This window comes from Silurus meridionalis, chromosome 8 (genome assembly GCF_014805685.1).
Source record: "Silurus meridionalis isolate SWU-2019-XX chromosome 8, ASM1480568v1, whole genome shotgun sequence".
Classification (NCBI taxonomy): Eukaryota; Metazoa; Chordata; class Actinopteri; order Siluriformes; family Siluridae; genus Silurus; species Silurus meridionalis.
This window is the reverse complement of record NC_060891.1, coordinates 26,869,673-26,892,239: the sequence shown is the minus strand read 5'-3', so window position 1 is coordinate 26,892,239 and position 22,567 is coordinate 26,869,673. Positions and strand designations below refer to the sequence as shown.

The following is a 22,567-nucleotide window of genomic DNA, read 5'->3' as shown; positions in this document are numbered from 1 at the left end:
CTTAATGATCTTTACAGAGTCATGTAGTGGTTGCACCAGAAGTCACCAACTATCTATTTTGTTTTGTACATGTTCTGAGACCATCGGAGGCCATTGGATTTGCTCCAGTCAGTTATCTGATGCACCTCCTCTCTGTGTACGCTGACTCAACGTTCTTGTCAATGAGACCCACCTCTGCTGTCTCATCAACCTAGTCAGCAGAGCAAGTCCCAGTAGACTGAGTTACGAACATAATATACACGATGATCAATCAGATGGTTTCGATACTATTGCACAGCAATACAGCGCTCCCAGCGTTCCTGACACTTCTGAAATGTGTCCTGGAATTCGGAACAAGCACCTTCTGCAATTCGCCGATCTCTGCAATGGTGTCAAAACAGCGACCTTTGATCTTTATCTTCATCTTCAGGGCCAAGTCAGCAGGAGTCAAATCTAGCGAGTGGAGGCAGGTGCTGAAGTGAGATCATGTGGATCATTCTCCGACAGTCATCATGCACAAGTTGCTGAATGGTTTCGATATTTTTGGGGGTCGAGCTTTAATTTTAAGTGCCTCAGTGTTGTACTGATCCAATAAAGGGTCAGGATAAAGCACTTATACACCATGAAAAGAGGGAGAAGGAGTTAAATTAGGGAGAAAATGCAGTAGAGAGAAATATCGTTCTGATAAATCTTGACCTCTGGCAAAACCTCTGTGCATTTAAAAGCACCGTAACTCATGTAATAAGGGCAGGTGGTGATGGTAATGGCGTTGAGTGACGGGGGACCATAGACAGAAAATACAGGGGGACAAAAAAAATTGTGCAGCAGGATGGACGGCATGAGCCGAGAGATAAAAATAGAGCTGCATCGGGGTAAAGAGTGCATCAGGGGGAAAAGAAAAAGGTGATGGAAGTGTGTGTAAGAGTGTGACAGTGTGTGGGAGTGTGTGACAGTGTGTGATAGACTGCTGTTCATGAATTTTTATTTTTTTTTACCAGTCCCATTCCATCCATTTCTTTCTTTACACCTCTACTTCATGAAGGCTATATAAAGTCTTAAAATGTGTGTGTGTGTGTGTGTGTGTGTGTGTGTGTGTGTGTGTTCTCACTAACATGACCTAAGATTCCAACAAGTATCTTCAAATCTTGAATGAATTAGCATTTGTGTATGCTAGCTACCCGTCCAATACGTGCTAATCTGACAGGATTTCTAACACAATTTTTCTAAAATGTTAGCCACCTAGCTAACATGATGTAACCTGACTTCATTTCCTGAGCATTATCATATGTATGTATGTATGTATGTGTAGAATTCATTCAACACTAGCTAGTCGAAGCTAACCTGACAGGATTTAAAAAATGTAGTCGTATACATGAATATTCAATATTCTCCCTTGAATCACTACACACACCGCCGAGCCTGACATGGTTTCTGACAAGATTTTCCAAGTTGCACGCCTTTAAAGCTAATCACTCGGCTAATTCAGGGACTTCCAAGTATTATCAATTAATGCTTATAAATATGAACTAATGCTAGCTAGCTACTTTGACAGAATTGACAGTACTATAAGTAGACAGCTTAAGGCTCAAAGCATCTCGAAGGATTGTTTCCCGTCTCCAAACACATTTGCAACCTAAAAGAATTTCCAAATATTATATTCATTAATATTTATTATATAAATAAATATGATCTTCTAAATAATGGTTATACAAATAAAAACAGTGTTAAATGACATTATTTTCATGAATGTGGCTAAACTGAGATCACTCAAAACAATAGCCAAGCTAACCTAAGCTAACCTAACCGTATTTTTGCAAAATGTTAATGATGTTTTATTGCTAATGTTACTTAGCTTAGATGACCTTAAAGGATCTACCGATCTCAAACGCTTGTCATCAAAATCATAATCCCAACAACATGACCAAATATGACAGGATTGTATGATTTAAGTTTATTTTTTATTAATGTTTTAATATTAACAAACCTATACATAACTAAATCTAACCTGTAGCGATTACAGAAAGACATTTTATAGATTTTTTTAAATATTAAAAATCCTAAAGACTTTGACTGATTAGTGTATATTATATTGTTATAATATAATATACACTTTGAGAGGTTAGCATATTATATTCTGGCTAATATATGCTAACTTGACAGAATTTCAAAAAATATCTTTGGTTTCATATATATATATATATATATATATATATATATATATATATATATATATATATATATATATATATATATATTTGGTGCTAAAACTTGAAAGCTGACTTGAATGACTTTCTAAAGAGATCAGTTATGTTATGTGTATAAATATTGAATACCAACAATACCTAACTGACTAACATTTTTCAGGCATTCTGACAAAAATGTTTTTATTTATTATTGTTTCATTGTGCTAACACTACCTAGCTTGCTACAGTATGCTAACTTGTCATGATTTATGAGGAAGACCTTTGGTATTTCTAAATGTTTATATATACATTTGAACTGCCTAGCTAGCTGACTAATATAGGCTAACCTGACAGGATTTCTGAGAAAGATCTTTACTATTTATATATATTGAATGCTAACACGAGCAAGCTGGCTAACATTATGATTTTTTTCTTATATATTTCGAAATATTTGGTGCTAATACCAGATAGATAGCTAAGACAGGATTCTTAACAAAGAGCAATCATCTTTATTAATGTTATGTGCTAACATTACATTATGTAACAATATGCTAATATAACAGGATTTTTAAGTAATCCCGTTAACCCGAAAACCCAAAATTAACACAAATTAGCTGGCTTTTATGCTAACTTCAAAGTAATTCTGAACATTTAATGTTAACACTATATAGCTGGCTCAACAATGCTACCTAGCTTTCTATGATAGGCTAACTTGTCATGATTTATGAGGAGGCTTTTTCATATTTGTTAATGTTTAAATATACAATTAAACTGCTAGCAAAACCTAGTTGACTAATATAATATAACCTGACAGGATTTCTGAGGAAGAGCATTGCTATTTATTAAAAGTTAGTGCTACCACTAATCAGCTTGCTGCGATATGCTAACTCATCATGATAACTATCTGAACATTCGAACTGCTAAGACTAGCTAGAAATCAGGCTAAGATGACCTACAGGTGACCTTTAGGACATAAGACAGTCAGTTTTGAAAGGATACTAAAGACTAAATGTTCTAAATGTAGATGAGAACGGAGAGGAGGAGAAGGAGGAGGGAGAGCAGGTAGAGATTTTGTATTCTAGTGATGTTTTCTAATCTCGCAGCACTGTAAGCACTATTGCCTGATGGAATCAATAAATTGTGGCTTTTGTCGGGGGTTGGCAGCGGTGGTGGTGGTGGTGGTGGTGGTGGGGGTGGTGGCTACAGATCTCCTCTTCTCCACATGTTAATAACGCTAACCCAGCATGTCCGCATTCGCTGGAAAAATCATCTGGTCGGAAAGCAACGCCGGTTTTATCATAATGAGCTCGGGGTAGAGAGGAAGGTAACGCCGGCAATCCCATTAATCTCGATTCACCTCCGAGACGCCTCGGTGACGCAGCGGGCTTTTCTGAACATGACTGAGACGTTTGTCCTTTTCTCAAATAATGAAGTAGTTTGCAGAAGACCCGCTGAAGGCTTCAGGGTTTATTTATTTTTACTTTAAACATTGCTGGGTGTAAACTTTCTGATGCTTACAGATTTTTTAAAGAAAAACAACTGAATATTTTAGCAGTCAGCATTATAATCACTTGGGAAATATGATGTACTATAGTCGGATTTTTTAATCTCTTTTTGCTGTATAGGTATAGAGTACAGGACGTAATTGCGATGTACGAGATTGGAAAGCAGGAGCTTCATTGCCTGTGCAAAGACAAAATACTTGTGTTCCTGAACACTTACCTGAACACTTTACTGAGCACAGTCTGACTCTCAGTTGTGTAACAGGAGTGTAATAGAGTCAGTTGTGTAATAGAGTCAGGAGTGTAACACTTCTAACGTTGGTATCACCTCAGGTTTGCTCGGTAGCTACAGTCGTGTCCATCACCCTTCATAAAAACAATAACTCAAGACTTTGTCATTTAATTCACGAGCATTAAATCAGTATAATGAACTGCATGCCACATGTAAGTTCCACATCTGAAATGCTGCTGGTTGCAGGTAATATTAATTTGATAAAGGTGGGTGTGGATTTACCTGGCGGCTGCTGTGAGGGTCGGTCCACGCTGCCCAATGATGGAAGGCGAAACTGGATCCCTGCGAGCAAAGGACACACCTCATGCTTATCCACTGTTGTACAGAGCAAAGCCAGCACCAGACATTTTGTGAATAAACCAAAAGTGGAAAGTGCTGAAAAGTGACCATCCGGAAGAGAGATAAATCTTGGAGATCTCCCCCTACTCTATCAATCTTGGCTGCATTCAGGAGACCATAGGTGTGGCAGGTTCTCAGGAACATGATGAAATGGAAGTATGATTCCCATTAACCAGTACACTGAAAACAAATTCTGCTGTATCTATTCTGAAGGCCTCACATTCTGTCTTATGATAAGGGCGTAAGAAGACAGAAGGGAGACGATGACTACAGGACTGTCATGTGACTTGAAATGTGATGGTGCCAAATCTGGCCAAAAGTAGTGGGACACCTGACTTTCCATCCATATGTGCTTCTTCTCCAAACTGTTACCACAAACCTGGAGGCAAACAATTGCTGCTTCAGCATGACAATGCTCCCAGGAACCTCCTCACCTCACCTACATTAGCAGCTAACTTTACTAACACTCTTGAAACTGAATGCATCTCTACAAAATCTCCACAAAATCTGATGGAACATCTACCCAAAAGAGTGAAGGTTATCAAAACAGCAAATAGCATCTTATGGACAGGTGTCCACATACTTTTGTCCAAATAGTGTATTTATGGCTTTGGCTTTTGGTTAAGTCTCAGATTCTGGATAAAAATTCATCCTGGATGACCATGAACAGAAGGTTGGTCTGAAATCATCAGGAATGTCTTGCCAGCTGTAGAATTTTTGGTTCAACAGTTTAAAAAACACAGAAAGGAACCTGATGTTAAAACCTGAATAGGAGACAAGGCGCTTTTTGATTTTGAGACTTTTTGGGAATACTTTTTAATTCTGTCAATAACTTCATAACAAAGCAACAAATGTTCACAAACTTGACCTGGGAAAGTGGGATTCGTCCTGTAGGTCCTGTAAGTCTGCTGCTTTTATGGAGCCACCAGGAAGGAGGAAAAGAGGAACACCAAGAGGGAGGTTTATGGATGTGGTGAGGGAAGACATGCAGGTAGTTGGTTTGAAAGAAGCAGATGTAGAAGACAGAGTAGTATGGAGAAGGATGATCCGCTGTGGCGCCCCCTAATGGCAGCAGCCAAAAGAAGAAGTAGAGGTCTTGGTAAGTTCATCCCTGAGCGATCATCTGCTGCAGCCGTGTTCTCTGAGACACCAAACTTTTTATCTGATTTAAGATGAAATCCCTTTGCTCCTTGTTAGCGAGTCATGAGAGCGAGTTTTTTGTAAGGTCAAAAGATGACGCCTCATGATAGTCTAAAAGTTGAAAACGGTTTTGAGAGAGCTTTGCTTTCGGAAAAGTGGTGGGAACAGAACTTGCATCAGCTTTGAATCATGGAAATATCTAACAATAATAATTCAGTATATTCAACATTAAAAAGAACATTTCATGAAGGTACACCAAAAGTGCGTGAGAGAATTGAGTTCTACTCTCGACGGGAAGCCGTAACCAATCAATAAAAACCATGGACACATTAAATTTAAAGATGATCATAACACACACAGTTTCAGCCAATCTCATGTTAATATTGAGTACCTATACAGTAGTATTGCTTCCTTTATATCTCTGATCAGATTTGTAAAAGAAAGATCTAGCGTTACTCTTCTTTCCAAAAAGCCAAGCTTATGGTGTGGGCGAAGCTAAAATGTTGCAGACATGCTAAGCTTTATAGTCAGAAATGAACTATGCTAACAATCAGGCCCAGCTGTACATATCCTGATCTTGATTCTGACCAACAGCAGGACCTGTCTATGAGGTGGTATAAAAAAATTTCGAGACTAGCACTCCAACAGATGGCAGCACAAGGCTGCATGCACAGTCACAGGGAGCACTGATCTTTATAAGTCAGTGTGCCAAAAGACATCGTCCCGTGTACATTGGGAGTTGTGCGACTGGTGCTATTTTTAATGCGTACGTGCGCACCCTGTCACCGAGCTCCTCCTCAAAGTTCCTCCGAAAAGAAGGCTTTCAGGACACTTTCCAGATGTGGCAGGAACACTGGGAGCTCTGTATTGCTGTGCACTATTTTGAAGGTGTGGAAACGTAGATAAATAAAATACGTCCTTGGAAACAGAGGTTGTCTCAAAAGTTTTTGATACCACCACGTATATGGTAAATACTGAACGAGGTTCTTCTTCCCTAACATCCAAAAACACACTTCTTTGAAAACTTTCTTCTCGAGTTATGTCTTGTGCAGTGTTGGGTGGGCTCTCGCTCTTTCGCTCTTCCGGGAGAAGTGCCCATACAAGGAATAGCGCCCTTCATGATAAACATACTCAAAAAATTAATTCAGAAATGTATAGGAACCTAAATTGAAGTGTTTTTTTTTTTTTTTGGCTATGTTTAGCATGAAAATACTACTGTCAATAACTACAATTGCATGAATTAGCATTGACACCCTGCCCATTTTTCCTGGGGGAAATAAAATTCCATCGATAATCATTTCACACGCCACAAAGCCACAAGTCTTGGCAAAACACAAACGGAAGATACTTTTTTTATTATTATTTATATACGCACTTTAGATTCGTAGCATTCAGATAATTCCAATACATTGAGAATGAGCTCGAAGAATCTGAGGAAAGGAACAAAAGTGCTAGCAACGACCATCCAAATAAATATATGAGAAACGATTCGGAGCGTCCGACTCGTTAGAGATGCATTTACAGAGAAAAAATTTGGAGAGGCTGATTATACGGACCGCACTCACACACACACACACACACACACACACACACACCGAAAAAAATTTGAAAATCAAAACTCTGGTGCTGATGATGAAATCATTCCAAATTTCACAGTGATTGGACAGCATTGAGAAAAATGAATTCGTAAATAGAATGAAATGACACCATTCACGAGTTTTAGCATCGGAGAAATGTCTAACGGCAAGCCTGAAGGCACGCTATACCTCACTCTGCAGACGATAAGACACTTTTTTCAGGTCTCTACCAAGTGGTATGTATCTGTAAATTTTACACTAACCCAGAATTTTTTAAATATTTGGACAGGACGCATGCTACTCCAGAAGGTATGGTGGTGTTGCTACATTTGGAATGGGATCATGTGTTCAGATTTTCTGCAATTCAAACCGCGATTTGAACACGTCATATTTGACGCTAAGTATTAGCGTGAACAGAACAGTAATATTCACCGTTAATTTGCCCGTACAAACAAATCTGTGGCTACATGCTAGCTGGCTAAATCTTTTGGCTTATTTCAAGTAAAAAAAATTGTCACAAGGAGTTCATCAGGGTTCACGTTGCCAGTTAGAAAGCACAGCTATTTGCGTTGCATCAAAAGCATGAATTCAAATGTAAGACTTGATCTACACACTTCAACAACCGAACCTCAGCATTGGACTAGATTCACTATACCGACAAAAGAATTGGGACACCTGATTTTTTCCAGCCACATATGGTTCTTCTTCAAACTGTTACAAAGTTGGAGGCATACAATCGTGTAGGACGTCTTTGGAGGTTGTAATATGAAATTTTTCCTTCACATTAACTAGGAGATGCCCTGTGCACAAAGCCAGCTCCATGAAGATATGATTAACATGGGTTGGAGTGGAAGATCTTCCTGCTATTGAGCTCTAAATCCTATTGAACATGAGAAATGTGAACACTCCGCACCTCGTCCACACCGAAACTTCTAAAAATGCTTTCGTCCCTGTACAGTACTGCTTATATGGAAAATTCCTAGTGCTGTTTATTTACTTTCCAGCTCTTTGTCGTGGCAATGACTAAAAACGTGTCGTAGTTTTTGAAAGTTTCTTGACAGTCTGACGTAAAAACTGCGTTTTTAAATTTACCCAAAAGTGTTGACTGAAAACAGCGCCTCAGTGTGGGTGAAGGCCAAAAAATGTTTTCGGTTTTCAAAGGAAAACATATTAGTGTGGACATGGCATGTCCTAATACCCTTGTGGCTGAAAAGATCTCCGAAATCTTCACAAAATTTAGTGGAACACCTTCCCAGAGGAATGGAGGTTATAATACGAGCAAATGGGGACTATATCTAGAATGGGATGTCCACAAAGCACATACCGATCTTCTGGTCAGGTATCCACAAACATTTGCCATATAGTGTTTTTATATATGTTATATAAAGAGTTATATAACATTAGGAAATAATGTTACTGATATCCTAAAGCTCAGATAAGCTAAACTTATCTGAACTTGCATTCAGTTCTACGTAATTAATTAATACATTTTCTTATGTCTTAGTAAATGTTTCCTTTTTGTAACATTAACAATCTATTTTCTCTCCGGTTAGGAGATCCCGAACCATTTGTATCTGGGAAAAAATCCGTTTGGCAGGCTGGCTTCAGTCAATGAGCTGGCGGAAGCATGTGTTAGCCTTCACCATCTCTCATACGAGACAGCTAGCAGCTGGGTGGAAATTGGCAGGTGATCAAATGGGAAAAAAATTGAAGAAAATCTGGCCAATAAAGAATGTAAAACATTGAGCCTCGTGTATGTCTGTCTCTTAAACTGGATCTTCTGTAGACATCAAACCAGTGTGAGATGGTGGGAAGCTAAGATCATGCTAACATTGAAAATTCCATTAACGGTTTGCAATTGGCACGACCAGTTTGTCTATGGCATTTCACGACTTCGATCTATCTGTGGCTAGGAATTGGGTAGCATCCAGGCAATTGTTGTACGTACTGGGGTAGATGTATTTAAACTAGTCTACAAAAGATCTACTGGTAGAACTCCAGAAATCCAAAAGACCTTCTTTTCTTTGTAGATCAGCTGATTTATCAGTCAGTGCTAAGCGGTGATTGCTGGTTTTGGAGTTACAGGTTGGAAAGTTGAAAGTTCCAATGTGGATACTGCAAAAATGTTACTTTTGGGTTTTTAAGTGAGAAAATAAAAACCCTCAAGCTCAATTTTGCATATTTATGTAATGTAATATAAGTATTTTGACTCAGCTATTATCCTTTGTGCTACTTAGAAACCTTCAATGAAGTATTTCTGACAGCTGGAATTGCATGAAACCCAAGCGCTAAAGTTTCTCACAATAACTCACACTTCCTAAGTGTCTTATGGTCTGGAAAATACGGTATAACATCCGGATATGCAACCACAACCAAATAGTCTCTCAGTTATTTAAAAAAATATACACTTTCTACACTTATATGCGATAAATTACCCGTACAGCTCGGCGTGATACTTCCTGCCATGTCAGGAAACATGATCATATTCACTATGGTGTTATGGAACAATGAGCAAGCAATAATCTTTTTGTAATTTTTTTTCTTTTTTTTTCAATGCTACTGTACAGTGTTTTGACTGTACTTCAGAGCACCGGTGGGTTCAGTCCAAATGTGTGCGTTCAACCCACTTTTTTTATTACTTGCCAGAAAACTAAGGAGTCACAGCAAAGGGGAATCATTAAGTGGTTTAAAAAGAGGGCAGGTGATACCAAGACTGGGGTCGAGTCCACATTGAAGATATGAGAACTGGGGTCGAGTCCACATCCCATTCTGCATATTTATGACTAATACATTGTTTTTATTTATTTACTTACTTACTTACTTACTTATTTACTTACTTACTTACTTACTTACTTACTTACTTACTTACTTACTTACTAATTACTTTAAGTATCTATGAAAACATTTAAACTGCAGTTTTAATAAATATCATTTTAATAACACCAATTTCCTGACTCTTTCAAGAACAAATTCTTTTTTTTTTTTAGGGGGACAAAAAAATATTAAAAAATAAAATTCTAGTTTTTTTAGTCTCGCTTTCTCTATCTCAGTGCAAATAAACAAAACTTTCATTGTCAGTTAGGTGGCTGGCTAACTAACAAAAAGTGTATTTGCATCCTGTTCCAACATGAGCAATCCATGAACATATCCTTTCCATGGGTTGGAGTGGAAGATCTCCTGCTATAGAGCTCCAAACCCTATTGAACACCTTTTGGAATAAATAGAAACTCTGACTCAACCCCAGGCCTCATCATGTCACCTACATGGCTTTACTAACACTCTTGTGGCTAAATGAATCTCCACAAATCTCCAAAAAAATGAGTGGAACATCTTCCCAGAAAAGTGGAGCTTATTATAAGAGCAAATGGGGACTAAATGAGGAATGGGATGTTCAAAAAGCATCTTATGCTCAGGTGTCTACAAACTGTTGTCCATGGATTGTAGGATATGAGATGCTGTGGTTTAGCATCATCAGATCAGAAACTGGGATATAAGACTTTGATTCAATTCTACCACAAGCAACATTATCAACTTTTCATGTGATTTATGGTAATCACAAGTGTGTTTTTTTTCCCATTTTAGCTCGTTAACCCGCGTCTATGGCTTAATTTTTACATTCCCAATTGGTGGCCCTTTATTATGCTATAAAACTTAATGTTTCCTCTTTGCATAACTAATGACAGTCATATATTATTTGAATAATTGCAGGAAAAAAAAACACAGTATACATTCAACTTTATATTCACAATAAATTAGGGAATATGTATATAAAAAAAATTATCACCTACGGCGCAACCAGCGTTTCAGTATTATTCATCCCATCTATGTACAGTATATACGTTTTGATTGTATATATGTCTGTATGGAACAATAATGTATAGAATGCATTTGAAACGTCATGTTTATAACTGTGCAAACTGCGTCTGGTCGATCCAGTGCATCTTCAAGAGTTTCACAGTACTAAACCCACCTGCCTGGTTTACAGCAAGGCTTTGGCTTTGAAAACTTGGAATTTATTTTACCTGGAACGTCATTTTATTACATTACCTAATCTTTTTTTTTTTCAAATCATTCTGATTTCTGGTGTCTCGACGTAACCACCATTTTATCCACATTCAGAGGAAAACGATGATCGAAAGGACGGTAAAGTATATCAAAGAAATCCCTTGAGCAGTCTTTGGTCAATGTTCAGTACTCATCCTTTTTTTTTTTTACGCATTTGGACGAGAGGCATTTTTTTTCTTTTACATTCCATTTCTGCAGCATGAGTCAATGTTTTATCAGCGAAAAAAAGTTCTTTAATATTCTTAGGTTATCAAAGATAGATGCTCTCAAAGACACTCTCATTGAGAACTTCCTGTCCACAGCCAATGCAATCACAGTATCTACCAAAATACACGTTTTTTTGGAAGGAACTGCTAAACCAAGCAGACTGTAAAGTGATGTAGAGAAGCATTTTTTCGTGTTTTTGAGACTTTGGTTCATGAGTCATTGCTTCTCAGTGTTAAATAAGTGCTAAGTGTCTGAGAGACACTAATGTAATGTGGGTGCAGGCATCAAGCCGCTCTTAGCTACGTTTCGTTGGGGCTCATCAGCTCGAAATAAAGGTTCTCTTAGCCTAAAACCTCCCTTATGGCTTCTTGGCTAACTCACTCTATCCTGACTTCCATCACCCACTTGCTCTCTCACAAATAATAATAAAAAAACAGACAAACCATGTAAACATTTTGCATCATTACCCCACACTCCTCTGATTTGTACAAATTTGGCGATACACCATGTGTGGCTTCGAGTTACTTAAATCGACAGAGACATATAAGACATCTCTGAGTTGTTGGAATATTTCTTGTGGTAGATCTCCATACTGGCACTCCTGGACATGGGCATTCTTCCCCGTAACCTTCGCTGCCATCTAATCCAAAGGAAATCTCTGCAAGAAGGAGAAGGGCTGCTGGCCACGGTACCTCTCGGCGATCCGTTATCGGTCGTTTCTCTCTTAGATACGTCTAAGGCAGCCTGAAGTTCTAGAAGGGACAAGTTAAATGGGTGCACAGTTGCTGGGTCTATAGTTGCAGGGGAACTGTTACCTGGGTCCACTATTTCCAGTGCCTCTTCCATAGTCAGTGTCTCAAATTCATGATCATCTGGTTCCACTGAACACAAGATGGCTGAAAAGATTGTATCTGACTCTAGGAGGTCGACTGTAGCAGAGTCAAGGGCATCTCGTTTGAGTGGGTACTCTGCAACTTGTTCATCTGACTCTTCGGGGTATTGGTCTTCCAGTTGTTGAGAAAAGTCTTCAGGAAGTATCACTGAAGCACTCTCAAGAGGGGACAGCTGAGTCAAGTAGGCAACACTTGATTCCGTGTAGGTTGGTTCTGACGGGCTAATAATTTCAGGATCCATTTCTGACCAGCTCATAGTTCTTATATTTAGAGGTACCTTACAAGGGGAGTCTGACTGACTCAATTCTATAGTTTCTCTCTTTGACCACAAAACTACAGGTTGAGCCTCTGGTTCAAATGCTGCTGAAGTCTGAATTGCTGGAGACATCGGTTCTGGGTTTGATACATCTAAATCAACTGGTTCTGGAGTTGCTGGCTGTAAGTAGATGGTGTCCAATATTTCTGGAAATGGTGGATCTTCAGTTGCATTGTCAGCAGGTTCATCATAATAAGCTGCTTCTGGGGATGGAGGGTCTGGAAGATCTGCTAACCCTGGACTAGGCAACCCAGGGTCCAAGGATTCTATACTTGGCCATTTCAAATCATTAAGATACATTGATTCTGGTGTCAATGGACTTAACACAAGACAGTCACCAGGTTCCATGACTGTATATTCTTCTATGTTGTAATCTGAGATTTCTTCTGTTGGCTCTATCAACTCGATTGGGCTTACAGAAGCTCGAGTTGGATGATGCTGCTGCTTCTCAGTTGTTACATGAATACCTGGAGATAGTGGACATGGTTCATCTTCTGTGAAATGCTCGTGAATGAAGGGATATGGTATGGATGGATCAAGAGACTTCTGACGTGATGATCGATCTGGTGGACTAGTATTGTCTGGATCCAATTTTAGCCAGTGTAAGTTTGCCAGGTTGACAGGTTCTACATTTGAAAACTCTATTACACTTGATTCCACTCGTTTAGATTTTGAAAAATACATATGTTCTAAAGGTAGCTCTGTTTCTGGAGGATCAGGAGGGGTCATTAGATCGGGATCCAGTTCAGACCAGCTTAGCAAAGACAGGTCCACAGGTTCTGGAGGAGTCAGGTTGGCATAGGTTGGATCATCAAGTTCGACCAACTGAGAATTTGGGTCTGTTTGGAATAATGGTCTAGAAGTTGAGACATGCAGGATATTTTTATCCGAAGGCTCTGGATCTGGGGAATGCATGGATAAAACATTTGGATCAATAGGTGAAGGGCAATTCACTGCAGCATCTGCTGTGTTCTGTCGCAACAATGTTCTGCTCCCAGCCTGGGTACTGACGGATACGTGATCAGAACCATGTTGAGTTCCCTTCGCCCAGCTTGGCGACCATGTATTGTAATGTTGTGCGAAAGTGGAAAAGTTGCTGTTGAAGGCTCGCAGCTCGCTGCACAGATCGTGTCTGAGCTCGGCTAGTTCCTTTCGCATGGCTGAAACATCCTCCCTCCACTGCTGGCTGATCGCAAGAGCAAGGTCGGCTGTCTCCTGCACGCTTGACGGAACAGGCCGCGGTCTAACAGGGATGCTAGTCTTGTGCGGGGACATTGAAGGAACTGTGGTAGAAGAAAGATTACTGTACAGGCTTCGGGATTCGCTTTCTCTTCTAGGATGGCATAGATCCCTCATGGCCATGGAAGTCATGTCTGCCTCCTTGTTGAAAAAATTGTCCTCATTAAGTAAACCAGTGCCCTCGAGCACTTCATTCCCCTCTGGAAGACAAACATAAACAAGCAGGAAAGTATATAACGTTCCTACAGGTCGGGACAGCTAGAAACACTGTGATGCTCACATCAGTACAAAGCCTGAAACAAACACATGTGAGTCAAATGACACAAGATTACCTGGGGCTTCCTTTGTGTGAAAACAAAGGTTTCTCGCCACAGTTTGCTCGCATACAAATTGTACGAAATAATATCATTATAATAATGTACATTTGCAGCAATAATCAACAGGACATTGGATACCTTATATCTTTCAAATAATGCATTCTGAGTCGATTTCATTTGGTGTGCAAAATGCAAAATGGCATTTTTTTTGGATTGCTATTAATTCAGCGCCGGCTGATGGCAGATGCTAATGTTGAGTTATTATAGGCAATGGGGCTTATTTTGACTCACATTATTGTGGGTTTGTTTCATGCTGTTACTCTGCCTTCTCACTCAAACATCAATTTGCATGTACTTTTTTTGTGTCTCAAACCACAAAACGGAGAGTTCTACCTCCGGGGAGAACCTGGCAAGAATTATAACAGCCCCATCTCAGTGAACATAATCAAATCCCTCATCCCTCTTCCGACTAGCAGAAGCCCTATGTTTTGTGCATTGAAAGTAGACAAAAATGCGAGCAAAGTTTTCAACCTAATCTCTCTGTGTGTCTCAGCAGAGCAGGTATGAACCCTATTGAATATGAAAGGCCCACACAGACCCCTTACAAATTAGACCAGGAATAACCAAGTGGAACCATGGAGGGTTCTCTTGACACACAGTCAAGTTTTGTTTTATAGAAAATCGAATATAATTTAGTTAGCAAGAACGTTGAAATATATTTTAGTGAGAAGGCAGTGTAAACATACTCAAAGTCTTTCCAGTTGTCCCTAGCCCTGTTTCCTAAATGGCCAAAAAAAACCCAGAAGCCGTCTTTATCCGTGTGACGCTCATTCAACCTCCCTCCCCCCCAAAAAAATTTGTTTGCAACTGCTTACACCGTTCATCGTTCTGAACAATTTCATCAATCTCTGAAAAAACTCAAGGCATTCAAGAGCTGTACCAGCCACAGGCCCTGTAGGAGAGAGAACTCAACACTGAAATGGAAACACCTGCACATCATAGTAAAAAGCAAATTGTAAGAAAAAAAGAGGAGATCAAGGGAATGGAAGCAAACTACAGAATCCGGGAGAACGTCAAAATACGAAGGCCAACCGATTGAGAAGCATTGATCCGGGCAGCATTTCTAGACGCATCGTATTGCAGCTCATCGCTTCTCAACCCCTCCCTGCCTGCTCCGCGAGCGAGCCAAGAAAATCGGGGCGAAGCAGAGAATTCGAAATCTTTAGAAGAAGGTACACAGTGGAATCATACAAGGACACTGATTGGGCAAGGACATGGTAATTGGATGGTTTACTTTTCAGCCTTTTCTCTTTGTTTATTCCCTGTGAGTCTGAATTCAATAGGGTTCATTGCCTAACTCTCTAAGGCACACCAGAACTTACCTGCTTTACTTTGTTTGATTTGTTTCTTTGTAAGACAGAACAGTCATTTTGCTCATAAGCAGATCACATGCATACATGCCATGCCAAAGTACACATTACATGCATGCGCCACTACATCAATTACATACCGATATCAATAGGATACAAACAAGCACCATTGGGTCCTAACAGATACATAAGATCCAACAGTGAAGACCATAGGGGGTGGACAAATCATATGGCTGCCTTGAATCTGATGTTGCTAAGATAATGATCCATTTCTTATGTTGTGCCCTCAAATGGCTCATGTTTTTCCAGCAAGCGAGCAAAGGTAAAGTCGCTTTTTACTTGTCTCATGTACAGCAGAGGGAAATTCTTTCTTTGCATATCCCAGTGATGTTAGGAAGCTGGGGTCAGAGCACAGGGTCGGCCATGATACAGCACCCCTAGAGCAAGAGTTAAGGGCCTTGCTCAAGGGCCCAACAGTGGCAGCTTGGCGATTCCATGGCTTTAACCCTCAACCCTCCGATCAGTAACCCAGAGCCTTAACCTACTCAGCTACCACTTTATGTGGCTATGGAGTTGCAGTGTACTTTAATTACATAGCAAGTATTAATGTATAGCAGATGGCCAGGACTTTTACTTAATTATATTTGTCAAGTGTCTGTACTTTAATCAGATTGTTTGCATTTTGACTACACTACGTTACAGAAAAACCTTGCCGTTCCTCTCTACTTGGGAGTGAAAACTTAAAGAACGTTAGATGCAGTGGTGGACAGTAATGAATTAAATACTGTACATGAGTCACTTTTTCACGTTTCTGTACTTTAATAAAGTATTTCTATTTCCAGAGACTTTTACTTTAACTTCACTACATTTCAAAGTCAAATATCTTTTTCCTCAACTACATTTTGCGGAATCAGTCGTTCCTTTCAATTTATGAGGATCAAAACTTATCTACTCTACAACGATATCAACTTTTTCACCAGCATACAGTTCAGCATCAATTCAACAGGAAGCAGAACATTTAGAGAGGAATGAATGATGAAGAAACCCCCTGACTCGCAATAACACCCGTGGCCTTTTTTTGCTAAAAAAAAAGGTTTTGGGCTCATGATCATTTTATTCGGAATCAATCAGTGTTTAACTCGATAATATTATTCTATTAATAGATCGGTGAGTCTTTTCAGATAAACTGAGTTGATTAGGCAAAAGAATTCTGTGCAAAAATGATAATAGGAACATTGAAGTCGTAATAAATCATAATACGAAGAATGTCAGCATTGTTCTAAAAAATAATTTGACTTTTTCTAGACTCATTTTGAAGCAGGGGATTAGTACTTTCACATTTACATTTATGGCATTACAGTTATCTCAATTATTCAGCTGTGAGGGTTAAGGGCCTTGTTCAAGGACCCAGCAGTGGCATCTTGTTGGTGCTGGACCCATTTAAAACTCATGACATTCTAATCAGATATCCATCTTATCCACTGAACAAATCTGTGAATGCTTGGGAATTGGCAGCTTTTTGCGTAAAGCTGCTTTGAGACAATGTTCATTGTTAAAAGCGCTATACAAATAAAAATGAATTGAATTAAATAGTGCTCAATGCTCTGGATTAATGGTTAAAGTTTAGAAGCTGCGAGTGTTGGGCCATTCAGCAAAGCCTTTAACCCTTTCTGCTCCAGAGGTACTGTATCGTGGCTAAGCCTGTGCTCTAGGATACATAAAGAAAGAATTTTGCTGTTCTGTAACGTACATGTGACAAGTAAAATCTTCTTTCTTTTCTAATTGATCCGTGTAGACAAAACTGTCAGCCAGATTGGTAAAAAACTTACATAACAAATGCACATTAAAAAAAAAGTCAATCAGGAGAAGGGTTTAGACTTTTTTTCTCTCTTGTGCTTAACCATACATGTCCACCACAGGTTTCCTGGGTTCTGGTTTGTTTTTGCGATAATTACTGAGCTCTATTTGACTATAAATGCACAATAAGCCGATCATGTTTTTTCAGACATCTGCTCTAATATGACTATTATTTCTTTAAAAAAATAAATGAAATAAATACAGCAAGAACATGCGAAGAAGACCACCACATGCTCACCCGGAGCTTTCAGGATGGGGTTTAAGATGCATGTATGTCCCGGCTATGTTACGAGTAAAATGCTTTGTTTTTTTTTGTGCTATTACTATTATGGAAAAAGAATCAGCGACAGGATGATGAGTTGAGCAGGAGTTATGGTCATCTTCCTGAAGCTGATTATTTCCCCATAACAGCGCATCCTAAAGTGTTTTGTTCCTTTTATACCACAGCAGTTTTGCCAATTATTGTTATAATTATTTGTTTATTAACCACACTTTTTTATATGTCCACATAACACCATTTTATTAATGTTAACGTACCTCAGTTTATGAAAATATTGTGAACGATGAGATACGGTTATGACAAAATTATTTATGGAAAAGATGTTGGACTTATGATCAGAAGGTCATGGGTTCAAATCTCAGCACTACCAAGCTACCACTGATGGGCCCTTGAGTAAGGCCCTTAAACCTCATCTGTATAATTAGATAGATGAAGAATATAATTTGCTAATGTAAATGTAACCCGTAATGGTGTCTTCCAAAAAAATTTCATGTTATTGCATGTGTGGGTTAAGGGCCTTGCTCAAGGGCTTGGTGGTGCTGAGATTTGACCTCAAGACCTTCTGGTCCAAAACGCAACACTTTACCCACTATGCGACTATAAAAGCAATAATGCATTAAAACAATTCTAATTGCAGCTGAACTAGTCTGAGCTGCTGCTATAGAAATATCATCAAAACCTTTGGACCAATCAAAAGGCAGAACAGCGCTGTGGGATAAACATTCCATTAAAGTGTTTGTATTGTGATCAGTGGGATTCTCTGAGTCGGACACGCTGCTGGGCGACTCACCAGCCGTGGACCTGATGGTGGAGGTGACGGTGGACGAGCTCATGGAAGGCACACACTCGTCATCCTGCGAATAGCCAGCCTGGATGGCACGCAGGTAGCTGTGGCTGCGTGTGCGGAAGCAGCCGGGCAAATCCAGCGCCTCCATGGCCTGCGACTCCACCTCACTGAACACCGACTCGCACACCGACTCGAACTGGCCGTTCATTTCAGCCTCGCTCACCTGAAACCAACCAGAAGGCAATGAAAGGGAATCAAGCAGGCTTCTGTTCTTAATAGCTCATACACATTTTTTCACCGACTTTATATTTATTTGCTGTACATTTATCTGCTTATATATTACATACTTTGCATATATTTGCATATTTATCCGCACTCCTCAATTTGCACAGTTGTGACTTTTGGTAGATGCAAAACTCTGATATATGTTTTTTTTTTTGTATTTTTTTGAGAAGACTTTACTAAAGTAAAGGCTGTGAGTCATATTTATATATTATATAACTACCTGTATTTTCCCCCATGTATTCATGTGATCATTTACAGTTCTATCTATCTATCATCTATCTATCTATCTATCTATCTATCATCTATCTATCTATCTATCTATCTATCTATCTATCTATCTATCTATCTATCTATCTATCTATCTATCTATCTATCTATCTATCTATCTATCTTAATAATTTTTATAAAAAAAAAATTATACTCTTTAACTTTTACACATTCTCCTAATTTTCTTACATTGTTTTCCAAAGATTCCATAAAAAAAAAACACACCAAAAACACCATTATTGTTCAATCGTTCAATTGACTAAACATAACATTCCCTTATACCGGGGGTCTGCCAACTTTGTGACCAAAAGAGCCTTTTTGGCCCCTCCCCCACCAAATAAAATTTGCCTGGAGCCGCTAAAAACCTATTTGACATTCGAATGAATCTAACACAATTTGCTGTTTCATGCAAATGTAAGGTAGTTGCACCACTATGTGGCACTAGTGGGATTTCTGCTGTATTTGGATGTTAGCAGTTTATACTTTCGGAAAGACTTGGGAGTGTCGCCTGGAAATGGGAGAGCCGCATCGAGGAATAGACGCTCTGATATTTTAATGAACGATCCTTTCATATATTCTCCGCCTGTGAACGAATTTCCACGCTTTATTATCTCCTGAGTTGCACATGTTGAGTTTGGAGACTTTATCCAATGTTGAAAATTTGCTCTGCTGAGCTTTGGCTGCTGTTTTGAAATGGGTCATTCCGTTCATCTCAAACTCTTGAAAGATATTTCTGTTTGTAAGTTTATCTATAGTTAGGGGTCTGGACCTCAATATCAGCGACGACAAAATATTAAAACTTTAATTTCAGTGTTTTATCTGATACCTCAAATGCCAAGATAAAGATTGTTCCCTTTGAAACATTGTTTACTGTGTAACAAAAAATAAAATGTAAAACTATTTCTTTATTTACATGCTATTTTGTCAAGGCTGCAGTTAGTCGCTGTAGTGGGCACCTATCCAGAGCGACCTACAATTATCTCATTTCTACAATTAAGAAGGGTTAAGTATTGCTCAAGGGCCCAGCAGTGGCAGGTTAACGTGGTTGGGATTTGAACGCACAACCCCCAGGTCCAAAGTTCATTGGGAACCACTAGGCTTCCACCCTCCTCGCTTCTAATTCAGCTAACAATAATGGAAGTCCATCCTATTTTAGCAAGACCTTCATCCTGATCAGGGTCACAGTACAACTGAAGCTTTTCTCAGGACTGAGGCAGGAATACATTCTGGATAAAATTCCAGTCCAGCACCATAAGAAATTCTGGTTTAGCAATTGACCTGTTTTTGGAAGTGTGACCAAAATATTGCACCAAATTCCTAAATGATTCGCCAATCAGCAAGATCTCAGATCTTCATTGTGTTTCCGCACCAAAGTGTTTGACGGCATGCCGAGGTGGCGAACGTGGAATCATACAGAGCGAGAAAAACCTTATCTCCAAGACACACAATGCAGGCCATCCATTTGGAGGGTGGGCTTGAGATTTTCAAAACAGATACCTCAGAACATTTACGCAGCAGTCTGGTTGACTTTATTGAGACTTTTTTCTGCTGGAGAAAGTCCTTAAAACTCTTGAGCTGACAATAAAGTACGTTTTAAGTGCTTCAGCTTGACGGTTACATGTTAAACCCTGAAGAAAAATCCGACAGGTGAGTTTTAAAAATAACTTTTATAACACCAGTGGCATGACAAGACCTTTTTCTCAAATTCTGGTGGACCCAGTTTTTTTTTTTTCCGATGATCTTCAGGATTAATTTCCAGGTGATGTGGCTGGAGAAGTGAAGACTCACCTGGCTCACTTGGCTGACACAACTGGCTTGGCTCAGCGTGCTAACTGCCCTCATGTAGCTCTGGTTCCTGGAGCGGAATTTGGGCGAGTTGTAATTGGGTGACGGGTCCAGTGTGATGCTGGGGTGGACGTCCCGGGATGCTTGGAGATGGTAGCTCTGACTGAACAGAGAGAGAGAGAAGAAAAACGGGTAAGGTTTGGTGGCAGATTTCTAGCTGTTACATTAAAACTATTAAAGCACCATCGCTGATTAGAAGGTCATGCTATGGAAGTATCCAGAAGGTATCAAGACAGTATGAGGAAAATGTTTTATAATATAGAATATATCATTTTTGATAATTTATCTTAAAAACTACTGACCTTAACAGTGATGACATTTGATGATTTTATCAATCAATACATACACATTTCAATCAATACACCAATACACCTGTTAGTTGGTGGATTTAATGAATAAGCAGCAGGTGAACATTTTGTCCTCAAAGTTTATGTTAGAAGCAGGAAAAATGGGCGAGCATAAGGATTTGAGCAATTTGTGACGTCTAAACGACTGGGTCAGAGCATCTCCAAAACTGCAGCTCTTGTGAAATGTTCTAGTATGCAGTGGTCAGAATCTATGAAAGGTGAAGGCAAAGCTTAAGTTACAAGTTTTTCCTTTATAAACTACAGGAAGTGAGTGAAGGAAGGGTAACAATCAGGTGGTGTGAAAGAACTTAGAAAGGTTGGAAACTATTCATGTAGCTGCATTTAGGATGAGCTGCAGAGGTCCTTCTGATGCAGAGTGAGCTGCAGTAGTTCAGTCTTGAGATGATGAGAGACTGAACAAGCACCTAAGTGTCAGATTGTGTAGAAAAAGATGCTTTGATGTCCATGGTTACCCCAAGGTTGCGTGTAGTGACTGGAGGTGAAGTGTCCAGAGACACCAGATCTTGACTCCTTCTTCAGATGAACATATTTTTAAATCAAGGCTGATGGACTGTAAAACCACCTGGATCTGAAGCTAAAATAAAAAACATGTCACATTGTCCTGCATCAGTATGACTCAGGAGTAGAAATCTCAACAGGACACTAGGTTCAAAGAAAATGAGCTCTGTCTCATTCCATGGAGCTGCCAAGTCACTGATGTGTTTAACACCTGAAAATAGCTCCTTCGATTGGGTGTAGCACCAAAGCATCTAATCGATAGTAGGAAATGAAGGGAAATGCAAATTGGTGACTTGTTAGTGAGTCAATCACACTGAGACAGAGAAGAGGATGAGAATCTGCATGCCAGACGGGGACACAAGGTTGAAATACTTGTTTGTCCCCAGCAAAGATCTTTTTTTAACGTCTGAAAACATCGCATTTTCTAGCCAATCAGGAAGGTTTTGCTTTCAAAGATGCAATACATAACATTTTGATTTTGATTTTTTTTAAGGCAGACTGATGCTTTTGGAGGATTTGACATCTTAGATTAGTATGTTTTTTCACATAATTACTCATCTTTTACTCTTTATCATCCCGGATTAATAAATTCTTGAAAATCCATGATTATTGACAGGTTCCTGGTAATCCATGATAATTGACAGGTTCTTGGATCACTGACAGGTTCATAGTAATCCATGATTATTTTATGTTATCTATGATTAATCATTGACCATTTTTTGGTATTCCATGATTATTGACCAGTTCTTGGTATTCCATGATCATTGACCGGTTCTTGGTATTCCATGATCATTGACAGGTTCTTGGTATTCCATGATCATTGACCGGTTCTTCGTATTCCATGATCATTGACCGGTTCTTGGTATTCCATAATCATTGACAGGTTCTTGGTATTCCCAATATCATTGACAGGTTCTTGGTATTCCATGACCATTGACAAGTTCTTGGTATTCCAGTTCTC

The 22,567-nt window shown here is 39.2% G+C and overlaps 1 protein-coding gene across 4 annotated transcripts in view; it reads right to left on the bottom strand.

Annotated features, from left to right (window-relative positions):
- The window catches only part of dlgap2a (discs, large (Drosophila) homolog-associated protein 2a), a 261,204-nt gene that overhangs the window by 32,489 nt on the left and 206,148 nt on the right, over positions 1-22,567 (bottom strand). For all 4 annotated transcript variants that reach the window (XM_046855466.1, XM_046855468.1, XM_046855467.1 and 1 more), the window contains 3 exons: positions 20,684-20,843; positions 18,347-18,566; positions 4,179-4,238 (listed from right to left, as the gene is read on the bottom strand). In XM_046855466.1, coding sequence (XP_046711422.1) covers positions 4,179-4,238; positions 18,347-18,566; positions 20,684-20,843 — 440 coding nt within the window. The remainder of the gene's footprint in view (positions 1-4,178; positions 4,239-18,346; positions 18,567-20,683; positions 20,844-22,567) is intronic.